Source organism: Coloeus monedula, assembly GCF_965178545.1.
Source record: "Coloeus monedula genome assembly, chromosome: 7".
Classification (NCBI taxonomy): domain Eukaryota; kingdom Metazoa; phylum Chordata; class Aves; order Passeriformes; family Corvidae; genus Coloeus; species Coloeus monedula.
Genome location: NC_138787.1, coordinates 24,896,447 through 24,917,959, shown reverse-complemented (window position 1 = coordinate 24,917,959; position 21,513 = coordinate 24,896,447). Strand labels below are relative to the sequence as shown.

The following is a 21,513-nucleotide window of genomic DNA, read 5'->3' as shown; positions in this document are numbered from 1 at the left end:
GCTCCGTCGGCAGCGCACGGGACGGGGCGGGGCGGGGAGGCACCGAGGGTGGCGGGGGGCGGCACGGGGGGCGGTGCGGGGGGCGGTGCGGGGGCGGCAACCGGGCACCAGCACCGGGCACCGCGCACCGGGGACCGAGCGTCGCGGACTGGGTACCGCGCCCCGGGAATAGAGAATCGCGCACCCGGTGCGTTGCGCAACGGGTACCGGCCCCGGCTGCTGCGCTCTGGATGCGGGGTACCGGCTGCTGCTCGGGGGAGACTGGGCACTGAGCAGTCCGTACCGTGCGCCTTGTGCCGGCTGCGGCACACCCGCTACCGGGCCGTGCAGACCGGCTGCGGCGTGCTGGGTACGCGTTACAGCACGCCGGGTACCGTGAGCCGTACACCAAATGCTGGACATCGGCCACTGCTCAGCAGCCTCACAGACCGTGCACAGGGTGCTAAGTACTGGGACTGGCATCAGCAGTACCCAGTGCCATGTTCTGGTACTGGGTGCCATGTGTTGTGCATGATGGCACTATGCATAAGGGCGCTGGCAGCCAGCACTGGCATGGCACGGCAGGTACAGCACCCTGGCACAACGGAGCCTGTGGCACCAGTACTGGTACCAGCGCCAGTTGCTGCATCCTGGGCATTGCACATAGGCAGTGGGTGCTAGGCACTGCACACCAGGCACAGGCACGTGCACTGGGCGCTGCACCAGGCAGGGCACAACATGTGCCAGCACTGGCATTGCACTCTGGCACTGGGTACCACATCCCAGACCTTGCACGCCTTGCGTCAGCACCAGGCTCACCACTGGGCCTGCTCTTCAGGCCTGCTTGCCCTCCTGGACTGAGGCCTCCTGTCCCCTGCCTGTCATCCCCTGGTGTTTGCCTTGTCCCCCAGCAGTGCAGGATGGTGCCATGGGAGCTGGGTCCAAACTGTCCCAGGCTCAACACTTCCTCCAGGCACTGCCAGCCAGGACCACGAATGGGGACACCTTGGTAAGCCCACTGTGGCTGCTGGCAAGAAACTGGAGGCGGATTTGGTATGTTTTCATGCCAGGGAGAGAACAGCACCGGTTCCTGCCTCAGGCTGGTGCAGGTGAAGCTGTCCAGCCCATGAGTAGGACCCTGTTGGGGTGTCTGGCACCATGGATGCAGGACATCTCTGCTCTGGCCAGCCTGAGACAGTGGGGCAGGGCAGTACTCTGATCATGTGTCACGCCTCGGGCGTCCGGCACCATGTTTCTGGGACACCAGTGTTGATCATTAACCGTCCTTATCGGGCATTGGGTTCAAGGTCCTGGATAGGGAGGTTGCATCCTCGGGCTGGGCAGGTGTCTGAGAGCCCCGTGAGTGGCTGTTCTTGCCCTCTGTCCTGTCTCACCGGGCGACCGGGAGCGTCCCGCGCTGGGCTCTAGGCTGATGATTTGTGTGCTCCCTGCCAGCGGGGCCGGGACTGGTGATGTAGGACACGGGCACACCCGTGCCTATAGACACCCCTGAGACACCCCAGGCTGGGACAGCCAAGAATGAGCGCCTGCTGCCATCTCATGGCTGCTCACAGCCAGCTCTGTCGCTTGCCCTGCCCCGGCCAGGCTCAGAGCCGGGGCAGCAGGAGAGCCCCGGCCCGAGGACTTCTGCGAGCTTCCCAGCCTGGGAAACTGAGACTCTGTAGCTCTCACTCCCCCTGGCAGAGGATGCCTTGGCCTCTCCCAACCTGCTGTAACTGTGTTTCCCCTTGCTGGGGAGCGGGATCCTGCCACCTCTTTCAGTTTAAAAGAATTGCCTCTTGCAAAAAGAGTAAAAACTACAGTTCCTGGTAAAAGGTCTCTCTCCATCTTTCTTATAAACCCGTTTATGTATTGAAAAGCTGCAATAAAATGTTACTGAGCCTTCTGTAGGTTGAACAATAAAAATCTCTCACTCTGTCTTCACAGGAGAGGTGCTCCAGCACCCCGATCATTTTGTAGCCTCGTCTGAACCTGCTCTAACAGGTTCATGCCTCTCTTGCACTGCGGCCCCCAGAGCTCAGCATTGTACTCCCGACGGGTTCTCACGAGTGTGGAGTGGAGCAGGAGCAATCAGCTCCCTTGCCCTGCTGGGCATGCTTCTTATTTTCCAGTCTCAGACATGATCTGCTTTCTGGGCTGCAAGTGCACGTTGTCAGCTCATATGCTATTTTTGATCCACCAGTGCCCCTGACTCCTCTGCAGGGCAGCTCTCCATCCGTCCATCCATCCATCCATCCATCCATCCCTCAGACAGAATTGGTACTGGGATCTCCCCGACCTGGGTTCAGGCCCTTGCACTCGGCCTTGTGGAAGGGCAAGCTGTTCCACCGCAGCGACTCCCCAGGCCGGTCCCCGGTGCCCCGCAACCTGCTCGGGGCGGGGAGACGGGCACCGTTATCCCGGCTACTTCCCGATCCTGCCGCTAGGCTGTGCTCCCCGTCCTCGGACGGCGGGAGCGGCGGCGGGGACCGGCCGGGGACTCCTCCGGGGCCACTGCCAGGGTTGTGGGAGAGGCCAGGCTGGAAGGGGGCCGGAAGGGTTGGGTGAGTCAGCCCCTCTCAGAGCCGCCCGGCGGGGACTTCCAAAGGGAACAGGCTAGGCCATGACACATCCACGGCCGGAGGATGCCGCGTGGAGCCGGGGACACCGCCAGCTCCCGGGAGGTCCTCCAGTGCGGGGCCAGCCCAGCTTGGCGACAAGCGTAGCAGAGGCGGGAGAGCAAATACTGCCTTTAGCCATGGGAATGTGGAGCTGGGGGTGGCAGGTCCCATCCTGTGGGTCACTTTGCCCCAGGGATGCTGTGACTCTACTCATCCCACAGACCCGTGGTCAAGTCCGACCTCATCTCACCGGTAGGACCTGTGGGTGCAGATACAGGCTCTGTGGGACCCCTGACTCTCTGCCCCTCAACCATCCACCACACTCTGCTTATGCAGGCTGCTGGCTGCTGGCCCTCCTCAGAGGGAGGGACAGCTTCTTTACGTGACTTGTGCAGTGTCACCCAGGAGCTGGAAATCTTTCCCAGAGCTGCATCCACTGTCCCCGATTTGCTCTCCCACAGACAGGAGGGAGGAAGTGAGATGTCCCAGGGGAGGGCATCCCTTGACTCATCCCCAGGAAAGCCCAGGCTGTGAGAAGGCTGATCCTGGGTCCTGAGGACTGTAAACAGCCCAAAGCATTGAACTGGAGTTAGCCTGTCACATCAACTCTGTGTCACAACACTGTCACTGCCTGAGTCATGAGCCATGCTGGGGCCAGTGGGGCTGCATGGGGGGACATCAAGAGGGATGTGGACAGATCCCAGGTCTGGAGACAGCTGCTCTTCTCCCACAAAGAGAGTTCAAGTGGGATCCTCTTGGCCCTCTCCCAAAGGTCCCCTTCCTCTCATTTCTCTCTGACCTCTCAGACCTGGGCAAGGGCTTGGGGACAGCGCAAAGCTTTTGGAACAAGAGGCAAATCAACCAGCATGATGGTGTGCCCGCCACGACTGCCATGCAGGGCTCAGCATCTGGCAGAAGGCTCTGATCCAGGCTCCCCCTGATTTGTGCCCCGTGGGACCCTGGTGGGCCAGGACCTTTCCCCGAGGACGTGAGAACGGGATGCCGGAGAGAACCGGGGGCTGGCATCCCCTTATCACAGGAGACGGGAGGCAGCCCCAGGCTGCTCTCAAGTGGTCCTGGCTGATTAGTGACTTCAAGTGCCTATGGAGTTATTCTAAGTCAAGTAGGAGCAAAGGGAACAGACCTGGGACCAGCAAGACCAGTGCCAGGCTTTCCTGGAGTGTCCCACATCACCTCTGCTCCCTGCCAAATTCTCCAAGACAGGGAGGTGTCTCCTCTCTTCATCTGCTCTCCCTGTCCCTTACTCCTCCGGCAAAAGGCTGTTTGCTCCAGCCTAAAGCAAACCTGATTTTATCTCCTGACTCCAGTTCCCTTGGCTGTGGGCCATGGTTGATGCCTCCCACGCAGAACTTGTGAAGCCCATTCGGGGACCCGTGCACAGAGCGGGCTGTGTGTGCTGCCACATGACATCATGTTTACAGCCCGCGGGGGCCCAAGGACAGCGGCATCACTCGCAGCCCAGATATGTGTGTCCTTCCCATGGATGGACAGATGGACTTGCGGGGAGCTGGAAGCAGTGGGACTGGCCACAGAGCCATGCCTCCCTGAATAGGGGTGGTTTCAGCTTTGTTGCTCTGCAAGCCAGTCTCCTTGGCCTCAGTTTCCCTTCTGGGCAGTGGAGAGTGGATTTCGTGCTAGCAGTGAGGTGCACTGCTGCAGCAGCACAAGGTCAGGCCCTCAAACTGTAGTGTAGAGAGAAAGGCAAATTTTCTCCCCTTGGGACGTGGATGTTCCCTTCTCTCTCAGGACAGATGCTATGTGAAACTTAGGTTGTTTGGAAAGAGCAATAACGTCCAGAGCTACATGGGCCCACTAAAGAGTGCTAGGGCCATCCTTTCTCCTGTCCGTCCGTCCATCCATCCATCCATCCATCCATCCATCCATCCATCCATCCACACTTGCAAGCAGCTTTCTCACAGCCATCTTTCCATCCATCTACTGAGCTGTCTGGACACTCATCCATCCATCCATCGACAAATGCATGCATTTCTCTTCCCACCCATCCCCTGCCTGTTGACCCGGACAGCTACACACCCATCTGTCAGTCCATCCTCCCATTCACCCCTCCATCCCTCCATCCATCTCCTGCCTGTCAGTCCAGCCCTCCCTGAGAGTATGGGGTGTGTGGACAGGTGTGTGCAAGAGTGTGTGGGTCATGCTGGCCACGCAACGTGCTGTGGGCAGCGATATCCCAGGCTGTGTCCAGCCATGGGGCAGGGCCAGGAGTGCTGGCCAGGGGGAGGGGGACTTGTCTAATTTAAGAATGGGCCCCACAGTCGCTGTCAGCACCGGGCGGCTCTGATCTGGGGACAGGTCCTCGTCAGCTCTGCTTGCTGCCCGCCAGTCTGACATGAAAGGGCTCTGCACCCCGATAAGGCCGCAGACACTTGGTCCCAGAGGTGGGCAGCACTGTGGCCAGGCCTGGAGGACTCTGAGGAGCAAGTTCTAGCATGGCTGTCCCCAAATTCACTGTCACTTCAGCACCATGTGGCTTGTGTATTTGCATCAGCTGGGAGTTCAGCCCTGGGGGCCACCCTCCACTTTGAGCACTGGATCATGCCCTGTGTCATTACCATCTCCCACTGGTGACATAGCCCTGGGGAGGGCACCATCCTCATCATCCCCCTGGCTGCCAAAAGCCTGTCTGCTGGCTGCTACCCTGCACTGGAGTCCCCCGGCTGTGAGCAGCCATGGATGGGGACCATGTTGTTTTAATAAGATCATTCTCCTCCTGCCGTGAGGTCGCAACCCAGGCTTATGACATCACAGCGCGCTGCCATGGAAATGCCGGGATGTCACAAACACAGCTCGATGACCTCACTGCAGGGGCAGGAGATGAGGCCAACGTGGGTTTGATTGCCAATGTCCTCAGGAATAAAGGAGGGGAGGGACGCTGGGAAAGTATGCGGCCGCTGAGCGCCGGGGTGTTTAGGTTGGAAATCGCCACGCTTTCCCCACAGCGGGAAAGGCCCATTACTTCCTCCCCTGTCAGCTCCCTCCCGGCAGCCAAAGCCCCCCCCCCCCCCCCCCCAGCCTTGTGACTGTGGGGTAGGAGGGCTGTTGGAGCAGGGCAGCCCTATCCATGCCCTTGGGGCTGTGTGATCGGGAGTGAGAGACAGAGCTCAGGACAGTATCAGGGCACCAGCCTAGAGGCAGAGGGATTTCAGTGGGGGGTGCAGGACAGGCCACTCAGGGGATGCTTTGTCTTACTAGCAGGCTGGGGATCACTGGGGATGCTGTCACAAGGGGAAGAGTGGGCTAGAGTCCTAGGGAGGTCTCCTCTTCCTCAAGAGGAATTCAAAGTCACGCTGCTGTATAGGGACATGATTCTCCAACACAGCACCCTCAAAGCCGGACCTCAAAGCACTTCTTGGCCCTGCCCAGCCACCCAATAACTGTCCCCTCCCCAGCCTGTAACCAACAGTCCCTCCTGGGGACTCAGCCCCTCTGTCCCATCACCCCTACCACAGCTGAGTCCTCTGTTCTCTGCAGACCTTGCCACTGGGGAAAGCGTGGCTGGCTGGGGGGGCACCCGTCCCCCCATCTCTCTGTTTCAGGGATGCAGGGGTGTCTGCTCTCCCCCTGCATCCTCCATCATTAATTTCCATCAGTGGCCAAGCGGGGCTGGGGCTGCCTGGGGGTGGCCGAGGAACACGGCGCTTTCCCCTGATAGCAAAAATAAATACATTAAAATTCTTGCAGGAGGCAGAAGAATGCGGGACGGCAGGAAAAAATTGTTTTATAATTTGTAATAACACAAAAGCCGAGGGGGGGGAGTGAGCTGCAAGAGGCGAGGAAGGGCAGAGACAAAGGATCAGCTGCGATGGTGGAGGCTGCTTCAGGGTGGCAGTGGCAACCCTGTCACCCCGAATTAGTATGACCGCTGTCACCTTGTCCCCTGAAGTATATGTGCCTTTGGGTCTCGTTGCAGAAGGGGAGGCAGCAAGAAAATTACCGGGGTTGAGTGAACAGGCCACCACTCCCCACCTGCTTAAGCAGGTCTCAGCATCTCTGTGCCTCAGTTTCCCCTTGCTAAAGGGAAATTTTTATGCACTGTGAGAGCAGCGGTGAAATAGGGGCAAACTCCTGGCACCTGATCCAGACACAAGGCAAGGAGCCCACCTTTGTCCCTCTGCCCCACCGGCCCCTCTGAGGGGGCTTTGCCATAGGACCCAGGCGATGGGGCCAGTTCCCATAAGTGTGCTGGGGGCATCACAGCCCCCCCGGCCCCCTCCAGCCTCACGCGGAGCTGACATGATAAGGCGAGTTGCTGAGCACCAGCCGCACCTGCTCGCCGAGACGTCACCCCCCCTCCCGCTCCCTTCTTCGGGGCAAAATCAAAGGGATTTTTCTGCCCTTAGGAAATCAGATAAAGGCTTCTCACCTGCCCCGCGCTGTCTTTGCGAGGAGGCCAGGCGCTAGGGGCGGGGGGACAACAGGCACTTTCAACACGCCGGCAGATGAGCCGTGCGTTGCAGTGAGCTCTGCCGGCAGGGGCTGGGCCCCTGGGTGCAGTGTCAGCCTCGCCCAGCCCTAGCAGGGATGTCCCCCCTCCACGAGCTACTCGTTGCGAACTATCCCCCTAGATTAGAGGTGATGGGGTTCCTGTAGGACAGCTAGGGTAGAGGCTGGTGGGTGAAGGCAAAAGGCAGCAAGGACAGGGCATGGTGCGGCAGCCCAGGGAAGGACCCCGTGTCCCTGTGTCCCCATGCTGTGGCCAGGACAGCTCAATCCTAGTCACCACGCCAGGAGTGCAGACCAGGAACCCAGTTCCTGTGTGGGAGGGCAGAGAAAGAGCAGGTGTGAAACCTCCAGAGGTGGTGGGAGTCTCTCTTACGTCCTGTGCCCAGGAGGGAAAGAATTGTGCCAAGCTGCAGATAAAGCCTGAGTCATTCACCACCAAATGCTGTTAGCAGGGAGCAAACATGCCCAGGTGAAGGGGTGAAACCGCTGGTGATCAAGGCAAGGGGAACAGTGATGGGCAAGCCAGGCGCTTGAGATGGGCAGGGTATGGGGGGCCATGAAGGGAGACAGAGCACAAATAGCTGCTGGAGGGAGGGGTGATCCCACCAGCAGCAAGGTTGCTCTGCTTTGCCCATCACTGGTGGAAGAAACCCCCTTTTCCCAATGGGCTGGCTGGTTGCTCAGTGGAGGTGGGTACAGAGATCAGTTGGGACTCCCCCAGGGTAGCTCTCCCAGGATCCATGGCTCAGATGCTGCAGGTCTGGGAGCTGCATCCCAACCTCTGCTGGGAGCCATGAATGGTACAAGAGGAATCAGAGACGCACTGGACTGAGCACTGGAAAACCATTCCTGAGGCTCCTCTGTGGGGAGAATTGGGGTGGCAGGCTATGGGCTCCTCCTGTCCCCAGCTGCCCAGCCCTTGTGTGGCCCCCTGCTACCTTCTGGGCATGTCAGCTTCCTCCTGCCCCAGGCAGCTCCTGCTGCTCCTCCTGTTGTGCTCTGGTGCTGGGGGCTGTCTCCGTTCTGGGTCCTGGCTGCACCTGAGATGAAATCACCGTAAACAAGATGTCCCTCACCGTACTCTTCTCCTGGTCTCTTTGCTCCTGTGGCTGACTCGGTCATTCCCCTGCGTGTCCCTCTGCCCCAGGCGTGTCTCTCCAGAGTGTTGGAGCTAAGTGTTGGGAGATGCTTGTGAGGGGTCACTCCTCCAGCTTTCCCAGGCGAGACAGAGTGGTCTGAGGACAGGCAGGGTCATGGAGCCAGGGTTGTGCCAGCCGAGCCCAGTCCAGGGACAGGGGCCGGGCCGGGCTCTGCTGGGGGCAACCCAGGGACGCCAGGTTTGGGCAAGGCCATGCCAGAGGTGTCAGGGTCGGGCAGGAGTGTGACAGGAAGGTATCGGGGACGCCTCGAGGCCAGGTCGAGTTTGGCAGGGCTGCGGCAGGACCCCGAGCGGAGCCGGGCAGTGCCGTGCCAGGCAGCGCTGTGCCAGGCAGGTCCGCAGCAGGTCCCGGGGCTTCGGAGGCAGGGCTGTGCCAGCCAGAGCCGCAAAAAGGGCTGCGCGTTCAAACGCGGCGGCGGGACGCGGCGCCGGATGGGCTGCGGCCACCGTCCCCTACCGGAGGGTGCCCGTGGCCGTGGCCGTGCCCACATCGTGGCAGTGGCTGTGCGCCGGGGACGGAGCCTGGCACCCGGGAGTCCCCCCGCCCGGCCCGCCCTGTCCGTCCCCCCGGGCTCCGGTTTCCCTGTCGGAGCAGATGCTTTCGCAGCCCCGTCCCTCCTCCTCCTCCTTCTCCGGAGCAGCCTCCGCGCCGCGCTCCAGCCGTCCGGAGGTGCCTGCCCAGCCCAGCCCAACCCAGCTCGGCCCGGCCCGGCCCCGCCGGCCGCGTTGCCTGCCCGGCCCGGCCCGGCCCGGCGGAGGGAGACAGCGGGCACCCACCCGCCGGGGCCCCGGCCGGACCTTGGGGCTGCCCGGCTCCCCGCGAGTGGCGTGGAGCGAGTTCGACGTTTTCCTCAGCCCTGGCAGGATGCTGCCTTCCTCCCGGACCCAGCTGGGGCTCTTCTTCATCCTCCTCTGCCCCGCTAACATCATCGGGCTCTGGTGGTGAGTAGGACATCCCGGGCGGGGGGGGACGGGGGGGAAGCCAGAAGGGTGCGCAGGGTCTCTCGATCCCCAGGGGTGGTCCCCCCCGACTTGGGGACGACAGAGTCCCCTACACCCACTTGGGTGGGAATTGCTGCTCACTGGCTGTTCGGATCCAGACTGGGGCACCCACATGCTGTCAGGGTTTGGGCACACGAGTGTGTTGGGGGCAGCAGGCTGGGGCACCCCCAGGATTATAGGGCATACAGGTCCTGTGGTGAGAGTTGCATTCTGCCTCCCTGCACCCCAAGCCCACAGCCTGGGAGGCTTATATGCCTGAGAGGTGGGCAAGGGGGCTTAGTGGCTTTCAGACCCCTCCAGTAAGTCAAATTTAATTAAAAGCCTTAGGGTCCCTACAGTGTCCCCCCTGAATGGTGGCCTGGACACAGCAGGGACAAAACCCCTATTTGTAATGGTGCCCTCATCAAAGGCAGAGACAGTGCCTTGCAGGATACCAGAGGGGGTGGGGGATTCATTACAGGCACAGAACTGGGACCCAGCCTTGGAAAGCCCAGGTATCTGTCGAAACATGAACTATTTAAATCTATTAAGAATTTCACCCAGCCTGTCTTTATCCGGTTTTAAGTGCTTAGATTCCAGCTCCCCGGCGTGCTGTCCGGGCTATCATTCATTATCTGAGGCTACTCGTCTCCACGTTTTCACACTCTTTTGACCCCTAAAATAAAGCTCTCCATAAGCCTTTCCCCTCACGGTCCCCTGCCTGCCCACCAGTGATTTATTCCACGTCTCCATTCCCTTTGCTAGCCCTGGCTCCAGGGGTGCAGTGGGGGCCTTTGTGAGTATAAATGCTGCTGTTATAGTCAGTTGTACATCAGCTGAGAGTTTGTCCCTGGAGCCCAAGCACTGTGTTTATTGCCAGGCAAGGGTTTAACATGGGTTTGAGAGGGACTTGCCTTGGTTTTTTTGCTAGAGGAGGGGAGAGAGAGGTAGGGCAAGCTCTGGCCAAAGCAGGGTGCTTGTGGAGGGTCTCCATGCTCCCTGCCACCCATCTCAGGGTAGATGTGCCATTGCAGGGCATATGCCTTCCTGCTTCCTGAGACCTGCTGTTTTTCCCTGGCTCTCAGACACACACACAGCTGTCCCTTCAGCTGTCTGTGCTTTCTCTGCCCCATCCTCATCAATATTTCCAAGCTCATGCCCTGTGCTCCAGCTTCGAGGATATCTGCCCATGGCTGGAGCAGGTAGAGATGAAGCAGAAGCTCATTTTACCTTCATTTCAGGGGCAGGCAGACAGCACCAACAAGGGCAGGGTCTTGGGGTACCGGTGCCCCTTGCCCCAGCTGCTCAGAGCTGCATCTCACCATGGGGTCTGGGTCCTGCTGGTGCCATGTGTGCACTGGCAGCACCAACTTGGGGAGATTAGCAGGATTTGGCAGAGGAGGGCAAGGGGTCAAACTTGTTTTTTCTTCTTTTAAAAAAGAAGAAGAAAGAGAACCTTTATTTTAAGAATAATAACTCAGCTGCCTGAAGCACGGTGAATGCACTGGGCAGTGCAGTGCCTTCAGGGAGATCACCAGCTCACACTCTGCTTCACTCTGGAGCCAGTGAGCTGGGAAGACGTGGTGGGTGGACGAGGCCACCAGCACCACCAAACGGACATGCCAGGCTTCCCGGGACAGGGCACAGGAGCAACTGGATGGTTCATGAACTGCTTGCCTCAGAGTCTGGGGATTTGGCCCCTGGCTGAGATCATCTCAGGGAGCCCTTCCCGTGTTGGGGGAGAGGAGTCTGGGTGCTGCCTAGTCCCCTGAGCCAGCTCATGACAGGCACCTTCCCATGTGTCTGCTCCTGGTACTGGTCCCCTCTCCCAGGCCTGGGCAGCACTGGTGTCTGTGGGCTTTGTCGTTGGTGGGGAGGGGTTCAGGGGTGCAGCTGTGTGTTGTGCCAGAGTTCCTGGAAACCCCAGGACTGGTGGCATTGATGGAGTTGTTCCTCGCTGTCACTGTCACTGATGCATAGGGACTTCGGTGGCACACCTTTGTGTGTGCATCACTGGGCACTCGTGGGTGCTTGGCCAAGGGAGCATTTTTCCCTGGCCAAGAAAGAAATGTCTTTACAATTTCCCCATCCCACCCCTGAGTGCATTATCTGGGAGGTGGTAGTGATACAGGGGTTACCTGAACCAATTTTTTCCACCACTGACGACCTAATTTGTGAGAGTGGCACGGTGGGCTGTAGCTGGGCTGGATGTCAAGAGGCCTGGCCACTCAGGGGTGGTAACTGTGCCCATTGGGATTCTGGCAGATGGCTGCATCTACGGAAAAAGATTCAGGTATGAGGTACAAGCACTGACATCCTGCTAGTGACCTTGTAGCTTGAGAAAGAGCATCCTCATTGTATTAGAATGTCCCCAGAGAGTTCACTGAAGACACAGACCTTTCCATGGCAAAAGGGAGCAGGCTGTGGTCAGTGCCAATGGAAGATACATCACTCACATGCTGTTGGCACCTTGGTTAGTGCCAAGCTGCAGGGAGTAGGCTCTCCTTGCTCCCACCAGCTCTGTAAATTCTCTTTCTTGCTCTTCCCCTATTCTTTACACATTTCTTGCTCAGCTCCTTGTGCAATAGTGATTTCTCTCTGAGCAGGACAGGTAGGGACTGCCTGGGGCTCCTGGGCTGGCCCAGAGGGTGCAGAGATACAGAGCAGGCAAACTTAGTGTCTGAGGAGCCCCAGGCAGGTTCAGAGCAGGATTTCAGCCAAGCCGGTTTGCAGTTGGGCTGTGCTTGCAGAAACAGAGGCACTGTGGGGATGGGGGCAAGCAAAGCCAGCTTCCCCGGTGCCTGTTGGCTCTCCACAGGCATGGCTGAGAGAAGCTGGGAGATGGAAGAGAAAGCAGGGGAGAAAACCATCCCAGCTGAAAGGTGCTCTGCTCCAGCTGTGGGTCTGAGGGGCTCAGAAGGATGGACATCTGCCCTCCATCCCCTTCCCATCCATGCACAAGGGCAGCGCACCTCCAGATTTTCATGGGACTTCTTCAGAGGTGCCCAGGGGACCCATCCACCAGCCCCTGTGGCTGCACCCTTGCTTTAGGGGGTCCCAGTCCCACGTCTCTTGAGCCACACACCCTGGGTGGTTTCATGCAACAGTGGTCTCTCCTCTCTCACTGCCCTGCCCAGCAGCCACACTGCAAGGCCAGAGCCTGTAAGGGCAGGCTGCTGGGCTGGAGGGCCCTGCCTGTGTGCCTTGGGGTGAGCATTGTGAGTCACCCCCTGGGCTTGCTGACCCACAGTTGCTACCCCACGGCACCCAACAGACCGGGCTGTCCAGCCATCCCAGGCATGCCTTCTGCCCTGGAGCAGCACCATATGGGCAGAAGTGAATCTCCCAGCAGGGGAGCCCCTGCCTGGTGCCATCTCCCTGTGCCCTTGCTGGGGCAGCTGCTGACTTGCTGGGTGTTTCAAAGGGACAGTGTTTCTCTTGCACTCTTTTAGATGACTACTGGCTCCCATTGGGCTACTTGTTTTCTCCCACAAAGGCAGCTGAGCTTTCCCCAGTGCCATCCCTTGTCCCTGCTCCTGATCACGTCCACTCTCCCATGGTGACACCTAGGCTCCCTGGCCATGCCCTACACAAACTGGAGAGTTTGTCTGGGCTTTGCATCAGAGGCTTGACCCCTCCAAACACCCCTTGTGTGGGAGGGTACTGGGCAGAGCTGGACACACCCTGACACCTGCTCAAGCTTTGCAGGGTCCTGCCACAAAATGTGGCACCCACATTTGGGCATGAACTAGCCAAGCCCTCATGCTACCCCAGCTCCAGCCTCTGTCAGCATCTGGAGGAAGGACACAGTGACCACAAGTGGGTGGACTTCTTGCTTCTTATCCCAGCCCTTCCAGGGTTTGGACATGGCTTTAGGACCACCACCTCTGCAGGTGCATTCTCCCTCCATCCCCCCAGTACCTGTAGCACAAGTTTGGGCAGCTCCTGCTCACGAGAGCCTGGCCTCAGCATGACCCTGCAGCTAGCAGGTCCATGGGTTGACGCAATGCCATGCCAAAGCCTCTTTTCTTTAGGCAGCTTCCCAGCTGTTTGCATGCCATCCTTGCCAAGGAGGCGTAAGGAGGAGGGCAGGGAATGGGGTCCCCCTTCTCCTCCCAACCCACGGCATTTCCTGCTCCCTCAGTGCCCTGGGTGCTGCTCGGCAGCCAAACCCTGGCTGTGCCCCCCAGGGCAGTGACTTGCTGCTTACTCACCACACCCTCATGGGCCTCCTGCTCTGTTTCCACACCTGGCTGCCCCGGTTAGTGGCAGCACCCACGCATCGCCCCAGGTGAGGGGCCGAGTGCCCGCCACATGCCTGCATGGGCTGCAGGGAAAGCTGGATGGGTGAAAATTCATCCATGTGTCCCCCTTGCCCTGTTAGCACAGCTTGGAAAGAGATGGGCTCCCTGTGGGTTTGACTTCCTTGTAGGCTGTCACTCAGTGTGACATCATTGTGCCTGGCGTGAGGTGACCTATGTCCCTAGGGATGGAGGTCAGTTCTCCAGGGTTGTCATCCTGCAGTTCTTACCTCTCCAGGTGGGTGCAGAATTACCTGTGGGCTCAGAGTGATGACCCGGCTACCCCAGGTAACCATGCATCACCCTCCTGGGGGCTTCCACAGGCTGGGATAGAGACCTGCATGCGAGGCAAGACACAGCCTTACTACTCCAGAGCAGAGTCCCCTTGCCACGTGGGAGTGCCTAGGCAGCAGTACCAATGGGTGCAGACCTGTCAGGTCCCACATGGAGTTGGCCTGGCCCAGCCACTGCTCTCCCTTGGGGCTTCAGGACCATCAGGACCAAAGCAGGCATTTTTCACCCAAGATGCAGGTGCCACTTTTAAAAGCTGACTATCCTCTTGCTCACTGCATGGTTCTGCCAGCCTCACTCCCTTGGCTTCCTGCAAACCAGGACCCCACTGGCTCCCCTCCATAACAGTCTGCTGGCAGGGATCAGAGGTCCTGCTCCACATCATCCCCATGCCCAAGGAGACCATGGTGACTTGGCCCAGGCTCCTTTGTGCATGATTTTGGCTGGGAATGAGACTGGGACATACTGGAAGCTCCATGACTATGAGCTGAGCTGGAAAAAGATGGTGATTATGGCTCTTAGGAACCCTCAGCTCTGTTGCAGCAGGCACAGCATCCAAGGGTTTCATCAGAAGCCCCAGTGACTCCTGTTTGACGTGTGTCACTGGGACTGGGCTCAGGCTGCAGCTGTGGCAGCCTTAGGGGTACCAGCAGCAGGTGGGCAGTGGTTTGCAGACTCTTTTCTGTGCCTCAGTTTCCCCTTTCAGCAATGGAGGTTGTTTCCCTTACACAGGAGTGCTGGAAGGTTGGAAAGTGGGACTCATCATCCCATTGGCTTTTGGGGCAAGACAGCAGCCCCCCAGCAGCAGTTCTGGCAGCCAGCAAAGGGCACCAGGGGCAGGCAGGAAAGATGCTGCTGTGCTGCCGAGCCTGGCTGGGGGCTCCCAGGCAGGAGGCAGTGGGGGGGGGCCGGGGTGCCCCAGGCAAGTTGCGGGGAGCCGGGCTGGCGACCCTGTTCCTTCACCAGGGCAGGGGGAGGAGTGCCCGGCGGCAGAGGTGGGGCACCTTAATTGTGGATGCGGGAGGCCTTCGAGCGGGACAAGCTCAGGCAGATCTGGGCCCTGTGCCGGAGCCCTTGCCAAAGTGGTAGCAGTTTGGCAGCATTTTTCTTGCCCTTGTCTCCCCCCATTCTCCCCCGCCTCTGAACCCTCCAAAGCAAAACAGCTCTTGGGCTCCCGGCAGCCTCCCTGTGCCAGAAAGTGGAGCCCAGCGGAAATTAATATCGCGCTGGACTTAGGCAGCCCACCCCACGCCTCGCCGGCATGGACAGAAAGCTCCCGCGCTCTCCCGCCAGCCTTGCTGCCGCCTGGACCATGGGTGGGGACCCCCGCGGTGCCGGTGAGCCGCCCACCGCCCCCCAGACCCGCGGGGCTGAGATCTTCTTCCCGGCCTGATCCAGCGGGCCGGGGTGAGCCACAGTTCAGTATTTGATCTGACGGCCCCGGGGGGCTGGCGCATCGTTTTTATACAAGTACAAAGAGTCGTCTCTTAATGAAAGTCCCATCTCTGCTCCCCCTCTTCCCCACCCCACCGGCGGAGGCAGCCAAACCTCCGCCATCCTGCTGTAGATGTTGGGAGCCCATGGTCACAAAGGACAGCAAGCTTGGAGACCGACATGGAGGCTTGGATCCCTGTGTGGTCATCGTAGAATGGGACCGGACAGATTTTCTGGTCACTTTCCATGTGGGCCTCAGTTTCCCCATCTATGGGGGACCCGTGCCAGGCAAGCTCCACAATGCTTCCCTAGCTGCCCCATCCCTTTGCAGAGGTGCATATGAATTGTGCAGCAAAGGGAAACTGAGCTGCCAGGAGCAAAGGGAGATGGGTTCTCCCCAGCAGGAGTGTGGGCTTGCCTCAGTTTCCCTGCTGGAAATTCCCTTTCCAGACTAGGCCTCTCTGTTGAGCTCTTTAACCTTTAAACCTCCAGCCAAAGCATAAGGGCTCCTTTTCCAGGCTGTGTGAGAGGGCACGTCCTCTCCAAGCCCAGCTGGGGTCTGGTGGGCAGGAGATCCAGGCAGCTGGGGAGCCTTACATGAGGCAGGGTGATCCTGGCAGGGCCTTGAGCTTCAAACAAGGGGCTTGGAGGGGGTTTGCACTGGGGACAGGATTGCAAGCAGAGTACTGCAGCCTGGTGTCCCAAACACAGCCCCCCAGCTGCACAAGAGTGAAAAGGAAACCCAGAACACAGTTAAACACTGAGATTCAGCTTGTGATTTTTGAGCCCCTGGGGCTTGGCCAGACTATAAAGCTCTGTGTTTGGAAGCTGTGCAGCTGATGCTCTCCAGTGAGTGGGGCTGAAGGCAGCACGAGCAGCCCAAGCACTGCTCCCCAGGGAATCCCAGGGAATGTAGCCTCCCAATCATCGGGCATCTCTTGGTCCTGGGGTATGCTGAGTCCAGCCCTAAGGTTCTGTGGGCATCCATGGCCACGAAAATCATGTTGTTGAGCAGGATGAGCTCTGAGCCCACAGGAGCAGTGCTGGAGGTAAGGGTGGGCTGAGTGGGGCTGTGTTTAGGGTGTGCTAAATTCATGTGGCCCATGGCTCCGGAGTTGCCCATGGCAGAACTGGAGCAGTGCCTGCGTCAGCATGAGGCAGGGTGCTGGCAGGCTGTGCAGCTGCACGAGCTGTGCTGGGGAGGGCACTCCAGGCAAAATGTGTGGGGAAAGTACAGGAGTTTCTGTAGCCAGTGGCACACCAGGGAGCACAGCGTTGTGCTCAGACTTTGCCTCCAGGCTACCAGGGAGCCAGGCACCTCTCTCCAGCTGTGCTGGCAAGGAGGAGCTGCCTCTGACGTGGGCCTAGCCAAGACTTGCCCTTCCTCACTGGCATTGGCAGAGCTGGCGATGCCACCTGCATCCCTCCCTTGCACTCCCGCGCCCGCCTGCAGCTCCATTCCCTGGACTCAATGCCTGGATTTGGGGAGGTGAGTACAGGATCCTGGCCAGCAGCCGAGGGGCTTTATCACATGCAAGGTCACTCATCTAGTCTCCCACGGGGTAAAGCAGCAAGCCTCCGTGGAGAGGGGGAGACACACCAAGAATGCTGGCTGGGCTCCTTGCTGTGTCCACAGCTCTGGGGGACGCAGCTGCATGGGGCATCAGTCACATGGCAATGCCAGGGCTCCGTTGGGTCAGTGCCAGCCCCAAAGAGCAGGTACTGAGTAGCACGATATTTCTGCCATCTCCCATCGGGGACACACCATCACCCCCATGGATGTCCCCAAGGGTGTAGGGTAGTATGTGCCAGCATCATCCTGCAGCCAGTCCCGTGGCTGGAGATCCCCTCCATTCCCTGACTGGATGGAGAGGGCAAGGTATTGCCTGGGTGATCCACCCATACCTATTGTCCTGCCCCTGCTACATACCGCTCTCTGTCCCTGTCACCCGGGCTCAGCATGGAGCTGGCACTGCCCTGCAGCCCTGCTCTGTCCCTGAGGCTAGATCTGGTCATGTCCCATCCACACCCTGGTGTCTCCTGGGCTTGAGTGCTGGTTTTGCTCTGCTCGCTGTCCCCTCCTGCAGGGCAGTGGGGAGCCCCCTGGTCATGGACCCCAACAGCATCTGCCGCAAGACGAAGCGGCTGGCAGGGAAGCAGGCAGAGCTGTGCCAGCTGGAGCCAGAGATTGTGCAGGAGGTGGCCAAGGGCACCAAGCTGGGCGTCCGGGAGTGCCAGTACCAATTCCGCTTCCGCCGCTGGAACTGCACCAGCCACAGCAAGTACTTCGGCAAGATCCTGCAGCAGGGTAAGGCCAGTGCTTCCTCAGCTTCCCATTTCCCAAAAAGGCTCCAGCCCGGTCATGCTCCTCCCTGGGACTCCTGGAGCAGAGTCTTGGTGTGCAAACCTCTGTGTGTGTGTGTGTGTGTGTGTGTGTGTGTGTGTGTGTATGTAGGGGGTTGCTCAGTGCTCCCCAGTTCAGTCACGCTGAGGTTTCACTGCCGGGACATGTTACTGCCGTGTTGTAATGAAGCAATTACCGATGCTCCCAGACAGTGCGGGGCTTCGTGAAGCCCAAGAATGCACCCTCGTCTGGCAGTGATTTACTGCTCCCCTGGGACCCCAGGGTGTGCTGGGGGAAGGGGCCCCGGTGGGAGGCAGTGTGCAGCTGTTGGGAGCTGCCCCTCATCCCGTGGGTGCCCTTCACATCCCTCCTCCTGGCCTTGCAGGGAGCAGAGTTTGTCTCCTGTCCCTGTCCCTGGATGGGCACCCTGATGTCACCCTGAGGAACAGGGCCGGGTGGCAGGAAGGTATGTGCAGGTCTCAGCCACCTGGATACAGTGGTCCAAGCCCAGCCCAGCGGCACCAAAATCAGAGCAGGGGCAGAGGACACCCAAGAGAGTGTAAGGGATGGGAAAGCCCTGCCATGCTCCTCAGGGAGAGAGGCTGGGAGTGGATGATGCTCCAAGCAACAGGGGAAGCTTGAAGCACCTTTGGCTGGTAGGATCGCTTCGTGGGAGATGAGTTTAGTCCTGCCCCTCTTCCCATGTTGGTCCCTGTGCTATGGCAGATGAAGATGCTGGAGTAAGCCCCAGACTCCTCAGCCGTCACATCTGTTGGTACATGGCCAGCCCGAGGCAAAGTGGGTATGTCCTTGGGCCATGCAGGGTGGTCAAGGTGGCCTCCCTGGGAGGACTGGAAAGAGCGGGGTGCCCTGGGCACCCAGCTCACTGCAGGTACTAGTGGGGGTCAGAGCTGAAGCCCTGAGGGAGACACTGGCCCATGGGAGAGAGATAGGCTCATTAAAAAAGTTGATTTGCAGGTGTGGGTTCCCCCCAGCGCAGGGAGGTGTATTCAGTCAAGAGGCAGAGAGTCAAAGCACATGGGGGACTCTTCTGCCTCTGGAGTCACCTATTTTCACCACAACCTGGCAGTGAGGCAGGTGGGATCTGTGCCAGGCAGGGATCCAGGCTGGAAGTGGGGTGGTGCCAGAATACAGGGCCAGACCAGGTGGTGAGTGAAAGGTACTGGCAGATGAGCTGCTGGGTACCCAGGAACAGCTTGTGTTGGAGGAGGCACAGACACATCAAGCATGGGGATGCTGAAGAAGCCACCATATTGGTCCAGCCTCACTGCTGGGGTGATAGAGATAACGAGTGTTGTAGGGACAGCAGTGAGTTTGTGAGTCCCTGGCACTCCGAGGACATGGGGCATCCCAACTAGAGGTGTGGAGTTCCCCAGAGCAACAGGATGGGTGTCAGAAGCCCTCAGAGGTGCCAGTAGGCACCAGCCTCCCTGTAAGCCTGCAGGGATGGCATAAGGTATCCCAGCGTTTTTGGGGTTCCCAGCTCCATCAGATGAGTACCTCCCGTCCAATGTCCTTTTCTATCCAAGGATGGTGCAAACCTCCTGCTCCTGGCCATGGCCTCTCTGGCACAGTCATGGCTGTCCCCTCTTCCCTCCCAGCCGCCTGTGCCAGGTACGGCATGCCAGGGCAGGCTGGCTTGGGGGAAGCCACGTGTCTGGTGGAGCTGTCAGAGGAGCGGCATCCCCCCAGGGCCCGGCTGGCAGGGTGGCATCGGGACCTCTGCCAGCTTCGGGCTGCCTGCTGAGGGCTCTGCCAGCCCCAGGTGGGAGCAGGCGGGTGGTCGGGTGGCTTGTGGGGGCAGGAGGGCCTGGGGAGGGGGTGCCACCCCCTGGGTGGCACTGCCAGAAAGGCACCAGTGTGCCCGGTTCCTGCTAGCACCAGAGGGATTCAGGTGCTGCGTGGGCTTTTGGAGGAGATCCTCATGGAACTGGTGCCCTGGTATCCCTCTCCCTGCAGCCCCCTCAAGTCAGAATACTGAAGATGGAGGGATGGGACACCCCCCGGAACTCACCTTCCCCTCCCTCCTCAGGAATCCCCTGCATGCCACCACCCTGGGCCAGCCCTGCCCTGGCATTTGGGTGGGCAGGGGTTCGGCTGGCACGGAGCAGGGGGAGTGCAGGAGCCCCCCGAGCAGGGCGCCGCACCCCCGCTGCCAGAATCCCCCGCTGGCTGCGTCTGTGAGCGGCAGGTCCGGGCAGGGGAAAGATGCTTGGAATTCGTGTCCCGGAGCAGAGAGAGACAGGAGCAAATACTAATAATAAATAATCCTGCAGGGTGGAGGCTGTGCTGGTGGAGAGAGGGGGGCAGGCAGCTCCCCATGGCAAAGAGGGGAGTGGGGGCAGAGCAGGCAGCACAGATTCATCACTGCCAACATGCAGAGGGGTGAGTGGCACCTTCTGTATCCTTCGCAGTGTTTCTTTCCAGGTGCCAGTTTGGAGCTGGGGATGGGATTTTTACTGCTTGGAAGGATGTCGCAGGGTAGTGTGAGGAAGCTGTGGGTACCACCTGGTCACCTGGGACCACTCTCTGCCTTCTGAGCTTCCCTCTTTCCTATGGGGCAGCACCCAGACTTGCAAGGGGAGGCAGGAGATTTGTTGCCTCTCCGCAGCTGAGTGGAGGAGCACTGGCAGGGCCTGACCATCCCCCAGAGTCCTCAAATCTGCTTGCAAGAGGCCGTTCCTGCCCCAGGCAGCCTATTCCAAGGTGGGTGCATCACCCAGGGAACAGCACTGAGCACATATGAAGAGGGAGAAGGGGGCGTCTGAGCCCCCTGGGATGTCAGCCAGGGTGGATGGTGCTTTGCATGCTGGAGCTGACCCCACATCCCGGCCCTGTCTGTTCTCCTGCAGATATCCGTGAAACAGCCTTCGTGTATGCCATCACGGCGGCGGGGGTGAGCCACGCCATCACGCAGGCCTGCAGCATGGGCGAGCTGCTGCAGTGCGGCTGCGAGCTGACACGGAGCCGGGCCCCCCCCTCGCCCACAGCGGGGCCAGGCACAGAGGGCACCGCCTGGGAGTGGGGGGGCTGTGGGGATGATGTGCAGTTCGGCTACGAGAAATCCCAGCAGTTCATGGATGCCAAGAACAAGAAAGGCAAAAATGACATCCGAGCCCTTATCGACCTGCACAACAATGAAGCTGGGCGCTTGGTAATGCCCCTGCACTCCCTGTCCCCTGCGCCCCCTGTGCCCCACCCCCAGCCCTCCACCTTCAGTGTGCCCAAGCCGTGTACCTGCACCAGCTTTGGCTGAAATATGACCCAATGTCTTTTGGGTATCCTTTGCAGGTGCTTTGGAACCCCTCCCCGTGCCACTCTCCACCCCCAGCCTCTCCCCCGGGCCAGGGCAACACCAAGAGGCAGGGTTTTGGCTGGGGGTGCTGGGCAGCGAGAGAGGGAACCGAGGGCTGAGCATCGCTGTCTCTTCCCCAGGCGGTGCGCAGCTACATGAGGACAGAGTGCAAATGCCACGGGCTGTCGGGCTCCTGCACCCTGCGGACCTGCTGGAGGAAGATGCCCCATTTCCGTGAGGTGGGGGATCGCCTGCTCGAGCGCTTCAATGGGGCTTTCAAGGTGATGGGAGGCAACGACGGGAAAACCCTCATCCCTGTGGGTGACAACATCAAGCCTCCCGATAAACAGGACCTCATCTACTCGGCTGACTCACCTGATTTCTGCTCGGCTAATCGTAAGACAGGCTCACTGGGCACCAGGGGCCGTGTCTGCAACAGCACAGCCATGGACACGAGTGGGTGCGACCTGCTGTGCTGCGGGAGAGGGCACCGGGACGAGACGGTGGTGTTGGAGGAGAACTGCCTTTGCCGCTTCCACTGGTGCTGTGTGGTGCAGTGCCGCAAGTGCTCCGTCCGTCAGGAGCTCAGCCTCTGCATCTGA

At 59.7% G+C, this 21,513-nt stretch overlaps 1 protein-coding gene across 1 annotated transcript; it reads left to right on the top strand.

The window, feature by feature from the left end:
• Window positions 1-9,109: 9,109 nt before the first annotated feature.
• WNT6 (Wnt family member 6) lies at window positions 9,110-21,513 on the top strand (the record flags this gene model as incomplete). Its single annotated transcript, XM_082284915.1, has 4 exons — window positions 9,110-9,186; window positions 17,339-17,559; window positions 20,469-20,770; window positions 21,052-21,513. 4 exons carry the CDS (start codon window positions 9,110-9,112, stop codon window positions 21,511-21,513), a joined length of 1,062 nt encoding a protein of 353 aa, XP_082141041.1.